The sequence below is a fragment of the Cynoglossus semilaevis genome, chromosome 11, assembly GCF_000523025.1.
Source record: "Cynoglossus semilaevis isolate Cse_v1.0 chromosome 11, Cse_v1.0, whole genome shotgun sequence".
In the NCBI taxonomy this organism is placed as follows: domain Eukaryota; kingdom Metazoa; phylum Chordata; class Actinopteri; order Pleuronectiformes; family Cynoglossidae; genus Cynoglossus; species Cynoglossus semilaevis.
Window position 1 is genome coordinate 6,400,879 of NC_024317.1, and position 16,396 is coordinate 6,417,274.

Below are 16,396 nucleotides of genomic sequence, written 5' to 3' on the forward strand. Positions count from 1 at the left end.
CCTCTGTTCTACGGCACCAGCGTTATAATTCTTTGGAGGGTGAGCAGCAGGAGAAGTTGATCCCCCCCCCCCCCCCCCCATACTAGGATAAAAAAGAGCCGTAGAAGAGAATTGAGATTTTTTTTCTTCTTCTCTGATTATGGTATTCTTCACACAAAGTGTCTTCTGTGCACTTGCCCAGAGGTTCCTTAACAGAGGTGAACTCCTAAGACCCAGCCTCTAGTCTGTGTGCTGAAAAGAGAAAGATAACAATAAGAAATAGGAAATACATGTTCACAAAACCTTATTGATATCCTACTGCACTGTATTCTTCTTCTTTTTTTCAATTAACATGCAAATATTAATGGCATTGATTCATTTTATTTTGCCTTTGTTTTTTTCTCTAGCGAACTCATATGTACAAGACACATGAGGCTACACGTGTGTACAACTGCCAGTCATTGTCGCTATTGTTGCATTCTGGTACTGTTGGTACTGTTTGTTCTATATGTCATTACTGCTATTACACTGTAGATAATTGTACAGCTATACAGATGCTTGTATATTGTTGTATTTTTTACTTTCAAAGACACTTTCTGAACCTCTCCCCTCCCCCCGATCAATTGTAGTTTTAAAGAACTGGAACTGCAGAAATTAGTAGTAAGAAACAGGGAACATGTGAAGTTTAGGTGTCTTCTTTAATGGGTTCTGTTTGTAGTTGCACAGTTTTACCACTAGATTTGTGTGTACTTATGGTCAGAGCTGTGCTTGAGTTTACATGTTTCAAGCACAAGTTGATAAATTCCAAACTTTGCCTGAGAATGTTCATATGCAATCATTACGCACAATTATGTGCACATGATAAATGAGGCCCCAGATGAGGAGTCAGACCCTGGGACATAATTTCCCACGTTGTCCATATCAGAAACTTCCACTACTGGGCCATTCGGACTCGGTGTGTGTGATTATGCACTCACATTGCTTAGGTATCCGTAGAGGCTCAGTGTCTGCAGAGATGACCTGGTGCATCACACCTCTGAACTGGTAGAGTATTTTAAGACTCTTTTCCTCTCCTACACAGGGGTCATAGAAGCCGGGCAACCCACCCTGCACACAGAGAAACCATTGTTATGCAAATGTGGAGATAAGCAAAAACACAAAAACTGCTAATGTGAACACTTTAGTTTGCTGACTACTTTATGGGCACACTATATCAACAGAAGTAGCTGAGAGGAAATCCTGCTGCTGTTACACTACGCTGAGGCATTGATTAAAACCTTTGTTTTAATAGTTTGTTTTTTGGAGTTCCTGTTGGTTTTTTTAAAAATCATCTGAAGCCAGTGATGACAAGTTCTGGTAGACCTTTGGGCATGTGAAGCACTTCTGAGCAGCTTTGATATACTGGATGTTCCTCACCAAAAAAAAATTTCAACCAGACTGCCAGTTTTGTTAAAAAAGAGAAATCTCCAATTCCCAGGAACACAAAATCTAACCAGAATGTTTTTTATGAAGTACTTTGAATGATTTTAAGCACCTGTACGAGCCCTGTAATCTTTCTGCTCTAGCATCTGGCATCAGCAAGACATTGTTGCCCAGAGAACCTGCTGCTCACTGGATATTTTTTCTTTTTCAGAAAAATCTCTGTAAACCCCAGAGACTGTTGTGTGTGAAAATTCCAGCACATCAGCAGTTTTTGAAATACTCAGCCCAGCCAGTCTGGCACCAACATCTACACCAATTTTAGAGTGACCTAAATCACTTTTCTTTCTTTCTGAATCTCACTTTTAACTTGAGAGAAACTTTTCTTGACTGTTTTTATGCCTCAATGCACTGAGTTTGATTGTTGACCGTGATTGGTTGCTGTTGAAGTGACTGCTGAACATACCTTAGAGGCTTCAGTAAGGATGAGCTTGGAGTCTTTGACCAGGCACTGAAGCGGAACAGTGACATCGACCACTCTTGCTTTCTCCTTCTTCTGACTTACGTCGGACACAAACTTTCCATACCAGGCATTCAGAATGATCAGGCCTAGTAAGTGAGACACAGATGAACAACTCATGACATGTTTGTTCAATCATTGACATTTAAACCCTTTCTGATGTCTTTGCAAACTTGACTGTTCAGGGTCTGCTTCAACTTGTATTAAAATGCTCAGAGCATGATAATGTTGAGGCAATTTTTGGTTTAATATTTAGTAACTCTTTTTGTTTTGACCTTGGTATTTTTCAGTTTCTAGTATTTTCTGTCTGTCTACTGAGAAAAGTTAGTTAAGAAGTGTCATGTTGAAATTTTCTTATTGCCTGAAGGCAAGAAAAATATTTTCTTTTTTTTTTTACATCCTTTCAGCTTTTCTAGGGTGCATTGAAATTAATATATGTGGAAACTCCCTCTACAGCAGTGAAAACACAAAACAAAAGTACTGCTCTAATTTGTATTTTAAAAGTACCAGGTGTGTCATTAAATATTCACATGTTCTTTTAAAATGACTGTAACATGAAATCCATCAGGCTGATGCCACAGTTTTCATTTATTTGAGTGTGTACTCTGGTGCTCTGTGCAGGGCAACGATGACCCATGTAAACACTTCAGAGTGGATGATGGAGATGATGGCAGTCAAACCAAGCCTAAAAGAACTGCCAGCTACTGGGATGATGGAGATGATGGCAGTCAAACCTAAAAGAACTGCCAGCTACCATATAATTTATAATACAGTGACAGTGACTAAGAGAAATGTGTTTAAATTACATATTTGGATTTTTACCAAGTTCTTACTGACTGTAAATGAAAAACAGTCTTAGTCTCTTACTCTGGTGTAATGTGTGCGTGCAGGTGTGTGTGTGTGTGTGTCTTCTCTCACCCATCTTGGATTCTTCAGCTTCCATGATTCTCCTCACAGACTCCTGCATCAGCACAACCTACAGAGGAGCCAAGGGAGAAAGAGGGGGAGGTGATGGAGGAGGAGGAGGATGGATGAAATAGAATACAAGGAGGAGAGAGGTTTTCAGACAAGCTGAGGAGAGCACACAACGATCCACAAACACAGACGCGCTTCCACGCACGCACACAACAATGAATAATTGTGTTTTTGCGTGTGAGTGTCTGAGTGCTCACAGCAGACTCTGCCTCCTGCTTCTTCTTGGCAATGTCTACTTCGGAGCTCTTCTTCTGCAGCTCCAGTTCTCTAAAACGCAGATACAGAGGAAACAGACGTCAACAATTCCCCTGCAAGGATTCATTAGAGACATGAACAAACCTCCTATAGTTTTTACACTAACAGATTAAAAGTTCTGTGTCTTCCTCCATTAGGGGGTAAAAAGAAGGACATTTTAAGTCACTGTTAACTTTGGAAAGTAAATTCCCTACTACTACAGTATGTCCTACTGATACGCTGGGGAAAGATCTGTACTCACTGCTTCTTTTGTGCTTGTGTATATGGGAGGACGATCAGTCTGTGGACAGCCATGTAGACCAGCAGGGGTCCAACAGTGGCATAGAAAACAGCACTGGGCAACAGCTGATCTGTCAGGTGAACTGGGAACAGGTAGGTTTGACTGGCACGCTCCAGTCTGCATGGACGCACCAGTGAAAACATGAACATGCGTTAGAACATCACAGGTTAGAACATCAGATCTTATTTTGGGTCGGACAGTACTTGAGCTTGAGGGTGACTCCCTGTGGGACGCCGACACTGACGGTGGCGGACATGACACTGTGCCTGCTAATCTTCCTCTCTGCTCCGTATTCTATCACAGTGCCAAACCAGCCTGTTCTGAAACAGGACCGAGAGGAAGACAACAGAAGAGACGGAGTCAAGCAATTACTGAAGACAATAACACGGTCTGAGTTGGAGTGAGTAATTTATAAAGTCATTACAACTGGATTAAAAATGTTTAGGGCTCAAATGTGTGTGTCTAATGGCATTTTTTAAAGTAAATTATGTTTCTCCTATTATTTAACCACAGTAAATGTTTTGTTTCTGTTATAATGATTCTGTGCAGCTACTAGTAATGTTTCCCTACTGCAGCCTTGAATGATGTCTAGATTTTTTAGATCATAGTTATAACATTCATTTCAGATTTCAAAAAAATGTAGAACACTTCTGATAATAACAGGTAACCAGTTTTGGTTTTTACTTTCATTGATATTATTAATTCTGGGGTGTCTTAAGGAGTCTATAATACCAGGCCAAACAAAACATTACAAAACATTCTCACTTTGAACTTGATCTGAAAATTCAATAGAAACATACTTTACAGAGCCTCTCACTCTGGTCTTGTCTTCATCCTGGAACTTGAAGGCATAACTCATCATTAGGTAAGAGTTAGGGACACCCAGCTGGAGTTCATGAGAAAAAAAAAACAATTTAATAATTTTTGATTTTAAAAAATCAGCGTTTTTAGATGTACCTTTGTTTACCATTCAGATAAAAAGTAGAGATGTGTATGTGAGTATGTGTACTTAATGTGAGTACCTGTAAAGATAGAGAAAAGTGGCTGCTGTCAGTGTCTCGGACCAGACTGGTGGTCATGGCACTGCTACGACCCCCGCGCCACTTGAGGTAGCCCATGGTGTGCTGGTCCAGCTGCCGTGCTGCTATCAAAGAGCAAGTGCGACGCACACCTCGAGGGGAGAACTGCACACCGCACTGTCCAGTGACAAAACTGTACAGGGGAACAATGATAGAGATGATAGAGGAGATCAGAATTAAGAAAATTATACAAAAACATGGGCCTTACCATCTTGAAGTGATGTTTCGAAACACCTTTACTCCAAAGAGTGGTCCCAGTATGTCTCCTGCCTCAAACTCCACCTGCAGTCATGCATAAACGCACACATTTGAAATGTTCCTCAATAAGGCATCATTAATTTCAGTAAAATGTCACCACAACTGATGAGGCAAAGTTTCTCTGCATTTCTATTTGTCTGCCTCCATAGAATGAGAAGTATCTCTCTCTCTCTCTCTCTCTCTCTGGTGTTCACTAGCTCTCTGCCTCAAGAGCATGTCCGTGCTCACTCAGTGTAGATTCTAGGATATTTTATCTAATATACAAACATTAGTAGCAGTACCGTGTTTTCAACACTCATTCACCACGTAACATCTAGAGGGGCGCTGTACTCTCTGTAGTATAAATATTTATACATTCAAAAACCAGAGTATTAGCAGATAAGGTTTAAGTCTTCTTGAGTACCTCTCCCCAGCCCCGGGCTGAGGTAACCCTTCGTAAAGTGACGTTAATGCTGCCTTGTCCTTCTCCATTTTGTGTAGAGAGTGAACCGGAGAGCACAGCTGTGTCAGAGTTTGTCAAAGGAGCCTAAAGAAAGAGAACATAAAAACACTTGTCAGATAATAAAAGGCGACATAACATTCAGCAAAGTCAAGGTATGTACAGTGAGTTATTAGAAAGAAGATTTTTGACTGAGTTGCACCTCGATAGACTGAGAGATGTGCATTTTACTGATTTCAATATGAGGAAAACCTCCTCCTGGCATCTCCTCAAAGTCTTCATCGTAGCGGTCGAAGAGGTCGGTTGCATCCACACCAACACTGATAATACCCTGAAAATGTAAGCGTGTAAGAGAGAGATAAAATAAAATAAACTGAATAAAGAAGGAAACTAAATGATAGCAGACATCTCAAAATGCATGCCCACAAATAGGTCTTAGTTGTTATTAAATGCAGACATTAGTGTGGCTTTAATGTATGCCTGTGGTAGAAACATGAGTACTGTGGGATTCTGTTATAAGTATGTAATACAAGATTCCAGTTGATTTTAAAGAATACTGAAATGAAGTTTGAAATGTGTTTTGACTTATACTAGCACAAAAGTAGGAGCCAAACAAGTGCAGCACTGTTGACAAGGGATAATGATACAGTTTTGACTGACAAACCTTTGGGTTTGTTCTCTGGTGCAGTCTCCTCTCTTCTCTCTCTCTCTGCAGCCTCTCATACTCCTCCCGGATTTCTGCCGGAGTCCTCTTTCTCTCCACCACCTACACAGAATCATTACCGCCATATAATTGTTGATGAAAATTCATTACCACTGTGAGTATAATGTAGTGACAAAAACCACTTAATGTGACAAACAAAAAGACATACTACACACACACACCTCCCAGCCTTCTACCTCCAGCCCTTTCTTCCCAAAGATGTCGTAGATGGCTCTGGAGTGAGCGTCAGTGAGCACTTAGGGTGAGAGAAGGAAGTGTTTTTCTTTTCTCTAAATCATAGTTTAAATGTTGAAGTGAGTGATTCAGGTTTCAGTTACCTTCATACGCCTGTCGCACCTGGTTGAAAAGCTTCTCAGCTTGTCCTTTCAGCTCTGGATTTCGATGTTTGTCAGGGTGATAGAGCATGCACAGCCTCCGATACGACGCCTTGAGCTCCTCTAATGTAGCCTGTAATTACAGATGGGACAGCTTTCACTCCAGGAGGAGTGCACCCAGCAATTATTTTCATTACTGATTAATGTGGCGTGTGCTTCTGTGATTAATTGATTGACTGTTGTGCAAAAGGATTTTAAACTGTTTGGGCCTGCGTAAACAGACAGACCTACTGTCAAAGATGTGATGCAGGAAACAATTATTGCTTATTCCTTTTTTGATTGTCAAAACTGCAGGGGAATAATTAACGTGTAGTAGACCAAGACTAGTGCTGAGAACACAACGGTGCTGCATTAAAGCATCAAGTTGCTAGTGTTGCCCTTAAAAAACCATTACAAAAAGAAAGTAAAAGGTAAAAGTGGAAAAAAAGTAAATATTTGAGAAATAGAAAAAAACAACAATATAACCTGAATAGAAAAATAACTGAAGTAGAATGAAAAACAGAATAAAAATAATCCAAATAAAGAAGATGTAAATGTTAAATTCTATCCCTACTTTGACAGATATCATTTTCAGCATTTTACAGACTACTCACACATGTTGTTGTAGTACATATAAAAACACACATCCAATGAAACTTGTCCTCACTTAACCCATCAACATATTCCTGAGAAGTGATGACTCAGAAGCAAACCACAAACCACAACCTGCCAAGTTGGGTTTTGAACCTGAATCCTCTAATAACAAGCTCAACCCTTTAACCAAAAGGCCACGGGTTGAAATCATCAATTTTTCATATTTGACAGTGGACTGAGGATTATCAATCCTGAGTCAAAATCCTCAGTCCAAACGCAGCTCTGTCAAATATTGGTCAAATCCACCGGCTTTATGCTGAAAATACTGGCCTCCACTTGATTCATAATTGGTTAGTATTAACAGCTTAATTTCTTAATCAGGTTCTTGGAGATGTTCTATTAAGTAGCCTTATTTACGAATTATTTTTATCAAAAGTTCTTAAAATGTTTTACAATTTTGACCATCTTAGCATGAAAGCATGTAATGCTAAACATTAAATGTATCGAGCCTGAATTGGTCTTTTTCATGCACAAACAAGGGAAAACACTCCAGCGCTGCGCGGCTCCATTGTCCATTTGCCAACTGGGATGATATTTCAGGAGCAGCTGCTCTACAATCAATAAAGCAATGACGCACACTTGCTAGTCTGTTCTATTCATGTGTTTTTAAAAGGATAGCGAGGAGTGCTGACCTGTCTCTGTTGGCCTGACTGGGAATTTTATACTACCGATGCTGAAGGCAACATAACTCTGACTGATATCAATTAGAGTACTCTAGATACTCAATGTTCTGGCATCAGACATAGAAAGAGCGATCTGGACTTGCAGTAAATTTTTCATCTAATATTATTTGCTGTACCATCAGTGCATCATCTCTTGAATGTCTTATTACACATGATTGATACTGCACTCATTCCAGCTGTCTCTCCAGTATGATTAACCTAATAAATAGACCTCAGATTATATATATATATATATATATATATATAGATATATATATATATATATATATATTTATANNNNATATATATATAGCTTCTAAAACGCTTTCATAACGCACTCCAGTTTTTCAATCTAATTTCTAAAGAAGAAATCCAATAACTACTTGCACTTGGAAATTCTATGTGTCTGCTTTATTGCACTTAGACCCGGCTTTTGTAAATAAATGCATTCCCCTAAAAATAGTCTTCCAACTGCAGTACTACAGAATACTCTCAGAATTGGTCGATGTTTTTCTCCATTAAAAACGTCACTTCATGGTTACCTGAATATACTAATCATCACTTACTCTTTATAAACAAAGGGCAGATAGCTCGCCCTGCAAAAGTGTGATGATCTTGATTTGAATGCTCTGGTTCATGAGCTGGTTGTGCAAGTACAACAATATTGTTTAATAAAAACCTGCTACTGCCCATTGGATGTAATGAATTGCTCCTCTGACTTGTCTGAACAAGTAGATAATTACAGCTAATGTTCCCTTTGTCGGCCTCTGTAATAGCGCACCGTTGTCTGTATCTCCAACAATGTCGAAACAAAAATTCAAAAGCTACAAGTTTAAACATGCCCAGCTCATATGAATTTTAATATTATTTAAACATTTATTAATTTATTATATTTATAATTTTATAATCCTAATCCCAGCCATCATCGGGCCACAACAGCATACAGTTGTTTTGCATGTTTTGGACTGTAGAAAGAAACTGCAGTACTGGAAGTTCATGATGTACATAGTACCTGAAAACATCCTACACAGGATAATTGGGAAGTTGTTCCATAGTGCAGTGGTTATGTCTGTTTGCACATCTGCCTTACACTCAGACAGTTCTGGGTTCAAATCACAGCAGAAACATATACAGTATGTGGCGCCTCCATGGGGCAGACTGTAGCAGCAGATATGCTGTTAACACAACAATTTCCCAAGTGTTGGCTTAACAAAGTTCAAATTTATTTTTTGTTTAAAACATACAGAATTCATACAGGAAGACCAACTACAAACGGTGACAATTTTTCCATTTCTGACTTACAACAATAGTTTCCTCCTGTTACCGGACCTCCCTATTCCTTCCTTATCCAATGGATTTCAGCTGGTATTAAGTGCAGAGCACTTAATACCAGCTGCAATCAATTGCGTTGCATTACTACACCCCACCTAATTAGTATGGAGTAGTACTAAAAAAAAGTATTAGTAGTAGTGATGATGAAGAAAACACTTTTTTTTCTGTTGCCCATTAATTGACTGGGAGTGTTGTGGTAAGATTTTGTGGTTAATTTTTAACTGAACACCTTCATGCACTGTATTTAATACACGGTCACTGGAACCCCTTTGTGAATGTTGTTTCGTATAATTCGTCTTTGACATTCCTGTGATGAACGATCAAATGTGTCAGGATCCCGGCTTCCTTACAGCCTGCGATGAATGAAAATGCATTTTTTGTTGTTAAAGAATTGACAACGTAACTAGACCGCTGTCTTTTTTAAGTGAACTGCTCGCCCTGTCTTTATGCAAAGGACTTTTTTTTTAAAAAAAAGAGAGAGACTCCCTTCAAGGAAAAGCAGAGGTCTCACCCTCTGTGGTTGGTGGGAGTGATGGAGAAGACCTCTATCATGCAACGCGCTAGATTGAAGCTTAAGAACGCAGTCAAACACGTCAAGATTTATTTAGAAACAAATCTATCTATTAAACGCAAATAAAATTCGTACCTCTTTTCTGACGTTAAGAAGAGAGTAATAGTCCTGGTTGTTCAGCTCAAAATCATCGTCTAAGGACGCCGCCATGTTGACGCTGGCTTAGGTACCGCCCACACTGCGAGTGTCCTGGAAGCTCATTGGTCAAGGCTGTGTGATACTAGCTGTTCTCTCGCCCCCTGTCGGTGAAGTTTGAGCCTTGAGAGAGACCGGACATTGCATGTGTTGTCAGTGTTTTTCTTTTCTTTTTCAAATTTACATTATTTTTCATGTAACGCAAAGCGAGAAGGTAACTAATGTTTTTGGTTTTTTAAACAAAGTAACTATTATTCGGAAAACTTTGTTTTACATTTAAAATACGAGGATATAAGGTCAACTAAAAGGGCTTTTATTTGGTCACAGAATAACCTAATTCTGTTAATCTGACTTTAACCTTTTTGAAACTGATCACATTTAGTCTCCTATTATTTAAACTTACACATGCTCCTTTTTAAATTGTTAACAAACTAAATAGTTAACATTCTTAACTGCTCAACTGTTTCTGGTCAACATTGCCCTATTTTTATGATGCAGCAGAATCAGACATAGTTCTTGACTGCACACAGTCCTGATAGGCACACACATTTAATGTCCACTACCATTTTTTGTGCATATTGAATATATATATCAGCTCAATGCAAAATTACACTTTCATTTTCCTAATGAGGACACAATGCATCCCAATCCAACCTATGTAATATTCAATGCCCATCAGATGTTATAATGACACACTTAAAAACTATGTTTGAAATGGTGAACCTCTGAAGTGTCCGCCATTTAGTGGTTACATAACTTTATTGCCAATTTGTGATTGCTGCCCCACAGTGGGGCTGTTGTTTAGATGACCTATCTGGTAATTTAGTCTTATCTCATGTCTTCAATCTTTGATGCAGTTGTGCAAGATAATACACCATTAGTGTATTGTCATTTTAATTATTAAATTCCTTTTTTGTCATAGCCGTGACAACACTTCTCAACAGTATGTGTTTGACCTTACTTTGTACCAGAAGTGGGGGCATCTCCAGTTAAAGGAAAATAGTCACACGGTGAGAAACTTGATGGAAAAACAATTAGATGTATCTGTTGTTCAACTCCTGGCCAGATTGGATATCAACACCCACATAGTCTTTGTAGCAGCTGCTGAAACTACCACAACACAAAGTAAGGAAGACAATGAACACAAGCAAGCATTAGAAAATCCAATATTGGTGTTGTCTGCTGCATAATCAAAACCAAAATACAATATCTTAACATAACACAACAAATACAGCACAATTCAGTGGGTTTTTACTTTTGGGGTTTGATGCGACTACTACTACAACTATTATAATTATTATTATTATTATAACAATAATGCTATTAAAATGTAGAACTATTGATAGCAGTATGTAGTTTAAAATTCTAATTGTTGAGTCATTACTTAAACTAATTTGAAAAATACCTTTTTCCACTCGGGAACACTGAGTCTGGCTGAGGATAGACACGTACTTAAATCACGTATTTTCAGTAAAGCAGCGTGTCTGCAGAGTGGCTTGTCACTGTCAATCGTAAGGCTTTGGTGTAAAGGCGATATTTCTACCCTGAGGCACAGAGTGACAGTGTGGACTTGAATCAAGAACATAATGGTCCCAGCTTAGGCCCAGTCTTAAGAAGTACTTAGTGTGTTATCCTGTAGAATTATAATTAGCCTCTCGATGAGGATATGGGATCGTTTGAAAGTTAACTTACCGTAGGGAAACAAGGATTCAGTGGTTTCCTGATGGAGTCAAAAGAAAGGCAACAACAAGGTCGGTTTTGGCTGGGGGGGTGTAGTGGTGACGGTGTTGGGGGGTGGGGAGGATTGTAGGGATTTTATCCTATGTTTTACTCATCATTTCAATGACACGGCTAAAGAAAGCCTGTGGTGAGAGTGAACAGCCAGTTAGAGTAGGCGCGTGTGGAGCTGTCCCTCCAGCACCGCCAGTTTCAGCACCACGTCGAGTGACAGCTCCTGCCAGCCCACGCTCGACTAAAAAAACCCTCTTTCAGGCGCTTCTTCTCTTCATTAAATTTAAGGGGAGTGTTTATAATTTATAGCGGGACGCGACCTTTTACACGGCAGCGTTTCTAACTTTCTGCTTTGCTGGGTTTACATGTGATGAGTGTTTAAGTGGATGCTGTGTATGTTTAGTCACTTCAGAGGTTATGGTTCATGTTTGGATTAAAAGTCGGTTTTAGTTTAAAAAGTTTTTTTTTTAAAAAAAAGCATATACCCTCACCCCTTTTCTCAAAAGTAATTAAAATATACATAAAAACCTATATATATAAAGTCCATATGTTGGCTTTGTTGACTTATAGTCGTCCTCTGTATGTTGCAAATGTACGCAAAGGACACTGGACTTTTTTTTTTAATGTAATAGAACCTTTGGTATTTAAACGACAAATATGAGAACTATTCAACTGTCCACAAAGGAATACACCTTTCTCTTTGGGTTCATTATTACCAGAATTACAGAAATGTCCTGTCTACATGCAAAAGAAAAGGAAAAATGTGAAACAGGCAGATTCTCAGAGTCGCTGTACAACCCCATAGAGCTGGTTAATCCTGCCGTTAATGTGGATATGGATGAAATCTGTTGAAGTCTCTGCTAAGTGTGTCCAAACTGAACAGGACTGTGTCCTGACAAGAATGGGTTTTTGGGGCATGTGTAATGTCGACTGTTTAGACCTACTTTTTTGTGTATTTTTCAGGGTTGGGGGCGCAGAGGATGGTGAGCATCACTGTGATGCTGATGATGATGATGATGATGAGGCTGTCAAGGTGTCCTCAAATACAGACGTCGTCGTGTGACGTGGGTAGAGAGAGAGAGCGAAAAAGAGAAGAGGGAAGTATGCGCGTGAACGTGGCGAAGATTAGAGCGGGGTGGATGAGAGGAGGTTTTGAGAGAATTCCACGAGTCGCCATCACGGATCCCCGCTGTCAGTCCTCTACGCTTGGACCAATCGTGTCGCAGGAGCTGGCAGGCTCGTCCACCCCGGGCCCCATCCTCTTTGCCCCGCCCCCCTCCTTGAGCTGTCCTCTCTGTGCACGCGCCTGCCAGGCTCGCCCCTCTCCCCTCACCACCACCATCAGCACCACCTCCACCACCACCACTAGGTCGAGTCGAGGAGGAGGAGGAGGAGGAAGAGGAGGAGGAGGGATGAGGCGCACGGTGGAGGGGAAATGGCTGCCGAAGACAAGCCGGAAGGTAAGGGAGAGAAATAACCGTTGTTTTATTGTTATTACTTATTAGAGAAGGCAGAGTATGGCTGTACGGGAGTCAGACGTAGCGACTGAAGGATGGAAACAGAGCTGAGGAAGAAGAGACAGTGGCATCGCGGCGGCGGGGCTTTCCCCTCTCCTACAGCCCCGTCCCGAAAACACGGACGAACGCTGGTGCTGAACCAGCAGCGACTGTGCGAAGCTCGGATCACCGACAGCAAATAAATGACAGGAGGCAGGGGGAGAGAGTTGTCCCGTCGGTGGTCTGTCAGTGAGACAGCTTTAGTTTTGTGTGTGTGTGTGTGTTTGTTAACATCCAAATGTTTGCCCCCTTCTAAGCTGGTTTGTGACTGTTTTGAAGCACCAAAGGAAGGGACGATGATGATGATGGAGACGATGGTGATGATGATGATTAGAGAGACGGGATGAGAGTGGTTCACGCTGAAGGAATTTAGATGCTTTCAGATGTGTACGCGCTTCTCCGTCTGTTTGTGTGTGTGTGCGGGTTCATCTGCGTCTCGGTTTTTCTCTTTATTAGGCGCATAACACACACACACGTGAATCTTTGATTTTAAAATCGCGATACCAAACAAAATCACACCAAGTATTGTATGTGTAAGTATTTAGTAACAATCCTGTGTGTGTGTGTGTGTGTGTGTGTGTCTGCGCGTGTGATCATTTGGTGATGAGCCTATATGGTTGCTAAGGCACTGAAGGTGAGAATCAGCTGCATTCAGACTGAGGACTGTATGTGTGTCAGTTTTAGGTCATAGCATGTAGGAAGGTAGTTTACATTTTTTTCTCTCTCTCTCTCTCTCCTTTACTCCCCCAACCAAACTCTTGGGGTCAGTCATTATTACCACACATACACAAACAGTCACAGCAGCCACCATTTCATTCAGATTGTTATTCATTCATTCCTTCATGAATTATTTAAGGCATGGCCAGAATCACCATGGTAATATTATCTCGTGCTCAGATCATGGGTTAATTGAGGCTCAATTCTTCACTCTGTGTCTGACATTAGTTCATAAACATTCCCCGGTCCTGCTCCAGTCTTGGTAATCATTTTCATTTTCTTGCTGTAAAGCGGTGAGTTGATGTCACAGAGGGTGAAATTGCCTAGAGAAGCTTATCGCTCCGATAAACACAGCATCTGACTCGCTGTTGTGGATGAGACATAGAACAGATGACAAAGAGCTCTGAAGAATTGTTGTGGACATTAGTTTCATTATTGGACTTTTCTTTCATCTCTTTGTCAAAGTCAAACCAGAGATTAGAGGGAGAGATTAAGCATCTGTCCACTAGGGAGGGATGCTGAGCAACATTTCTCTATTGGGTAATTTTTGGACTTCTTTTCCAACATTGGTTGAATTGTTCAGCGACAGCAGTGGCCCATTAATGGTAGAGTACGTAGAAATTTATTAAAAGAATATAGGAAAAAAAAACAGATAATTATACCATAATAATTCTTTAATGAACCACTGTATCAAAGTGGGTTCATCTGCTTGTATTTACTTTTTTATTATTTAACTTTTGCAAGTGGCTAGGAGTTTCTGGACGAAAATATTTATTAATATTATTTGAAAAACAAACTTGCTTAATAGAAATACTCATGACTGTTATGTTAATAATAACAATAACATCAATAATAATAATAATAATAATAAAAGTTATAAATCTCGTTCTGAATAGATTTGTTATCTTTATTTGAAGAGAGAATTTAGAAATAAAACATTCATAATTGTGTTTAATGCATCAAAGTTGAATGAGTGACAAAGGTAATGTTTTGTCGCAGGATAACGGTGCATATGTGATTAGCAACTTTCTCACGTGTGTCAGCACACAGATGCATTTCCATTACCTGATGTATTACCTGTTGTTCTGGAGATTTGATTATCAGAAAGAATAATTCACTCAAACTCTGACTCCCAGACTTAACTTTACTGTAGGTTTTGACTCACAACATCAGACACGCTTTCTACAACATCAGGCACATTTTCGAATTGAACAACGCTTAAAACCAGACACGCACACATGCATACGCACACGTGCAGGCAAGCGTGCAGTGTGTGGCCAGAGGCAAAGAGAAATCCGTGGGTTGAGAGTCCCATTGCGTGAAAAGACGAGAACTGTAGATGAGAGCGAAGGCCCACAGGCGGATCATCAGGCGTTGTAGCACATGAATATAAAACCAGCCTCTGACCATACGCCACTGTAGCTGCACATACATGTGCAAACAGCAACCACAAAACCTTTGCAGCTCACATTTTGTTTTGTTACGCGTAGCATGGATGTAATAATTTACGAGCCACGCTGAACAAAAAGCCAAATCAATCTCGGCAACGAGGGCAGGAGTCAAACTCAGCCATCCGCTCTTTTCATGCCCTGGCAGATGTGCGTGGCGCCAGTCAGCAGAGCACACCAGTGGGCATGAGAACAATATCCACCATATAGCCTGGAAGACCATCTCCCTCTGCACTGGTTGGTCTACTTTGTATCATAGCAACAGTGGTCAGGGAAACAGAGAAATGATGAGAGAAGAGAAGAGAAACTAAAGCAGGGTACAAGTTAGTCACACACATGGAGGCAGTGTATCTGCTGTGGCCAATCGATCAAGGGGACACAATGGATGCAAGTTAGTGGATGAGAAAATGGATCAGCCTACATGCATATGACATGGAGTTTTATTTTTAGGCTTTAGAGGGGGAGGAGGAAGAACAAGGTGTGATGATGACTGCCAGCCTAACAAACGTCTGGAGCATCTACTAAATATGTCTCTGTCTCCTGGTTTGTTTTTCCCCTTTATTTCTGTAGGACTGAAGAAGATAAGAAATCCAGAACGAACTGTCAGGATTGCCGTTGGCTACACAGGACACACCCCTCCCAAGAGTGACGACGCTGACGCCAACAGTAAGATGCACACTAATACTCTTTGTTTTGTTTACATGCACGCAGGTTCTGTGTATTTGTGGGTACGTGTGTTTTAGTGCTAGGCTACGTTCACGTATGTGTCTGTGGCACAGGGTGACTCTGGGCAAGAATAAAAGCCCTCTGGCAGAATGATGTGATGCAGGAACTGGGGTCTACTTCTCATCTGCTGTGTAACAGATCACACTAACATTTACACTTGAACACACACACACTACACGCGCACCCACATACACACACAGGAGGAACCAACTCAATCTGTGACTCTCTGCTGAGACATCATTCCAATTCAGCTTTGTTACACATCATGTTTATTCATGCGTGTCAGTACAGCACAAGTGAAGGCGCACACACACACACACGTACACACACATGCACACACACACACAATAAGGCAGGGCTTATTTTGACTATCAGTAGTGTCAAACCAAATCAGTACACATGGCATTATGTATCTATAATCCTCAATAAGCCTAGTTAAACTAGAAGTGAGATGGAGTGTGTAATCTGAGGTCACCAGAACACGGTCGCTAATGTGTGCAGTTGTGTGTGGTTGTGTGTGATTGCCGTGCTGTGTTTTGTGGGACTATAAAGGCAATGATTGCTTTGATTGGTTATTGATTCC

The 16,396-nt window shown here is 40.5% G+C and overlaps 2 protein-coding genes across 7 annotated transcripts in view; one reads left to right on the plus strand and one right to left on the minus strand.

Moving 5' to 3' along the window:
- camta1b (calmodulin binding transcription activator 1b) overlaps positions 1-16,396 on the plus strand; it is a 76,605-nt gene that overhangs the window by 3,772 nt on the left and 56,437 nt on the right. The window contains exons 2-5 of one of the 6 annotated variants that reach the window (XM_025059899.1): positions 3,732-3,828; positions 5,246-5,359; positions 12,330-12,826; positions 15,658-15,753. In XM_025059899.1, the coding sequence (XP_024915667.1) occupies positions 12,802-12,826; positions 15,658-15,753 (121 nt within the window). In that variant the 5' untranslated portion in view covers positions 3,732-3,828; positions 5,246-5,359; positions 12,330-12,801. Of the gene's footprint in view, positions 1-3,421; positions 3,521-3,731; positions 3,829-5,245; positions 5,360-5,944; positions 6,023-8,574; positions 9,126-12,329; positions 12,827-15,657; positions 15,754-16,396 lie in introns of those variants that run through there. The other 5 variants (XM_025059896.1, XM_017036678.2, XM_025059898.1 and 2 more) reach the window with 5 other exon arrangements.
- On the minus strand, positions 80-9,750 carry dnajc11b (DnaJ (Hsp40) homolog, subfamily C, member 11b). Its single transcript, XM_008320218.3, has 16 exons — positions 9,576-9,750; positions 6,246-6,375; positions 6,090-6,163; positions 5,869-5,970; positions 5,407-5,535; positions 5,169-5,291; positions 4,716-4,789; positions 4,451-4,640; positions 4,229-4,314; positions 3,632-3,748; positions 3,390-3,545; positions 3,091-3,160; positions 2,837-2,894; positions 1,865-2,007; positions 957-1,086; positions 80-231 (listed from the first exon to the last, which is right to left on the minus strand). Exons 1-16 carry the CDS (start codon positions 9,648-9,650, stop codon positions 206-208), a joined length of 1,683 nt encoding a protein of 560 aa, XP_008318440.1. The 5' UTR covers positions 9,651-9,750; the 3' UTR covers positions 80-205.

Excerpts from the sequence above, each read along its gene's own strand:
- dnajc11b (XM_008320218.3), bottom strand. The coding sequence starts at position 9,650 with ATGGCGGCGTCCTTAGACGATGATTTTGAGCTGAACAACCAGGACTAT. Across the intron at positions 6,164-6,245 it reads GGTGCGACAGGCGTATGAAG|TGCTCACTGACGCTCACTCC; the intron begins GTAACTGAAACC and ends TCTCACCCTAAG. Across the intron at positions 3,161-3,389 it reads ACACAAGCACAAAAGAAGCA|AGAACTGGAGCTGCAGAAGA; the intron begins GTGAGTACAGAT and ends TCTGCGTTTTAG.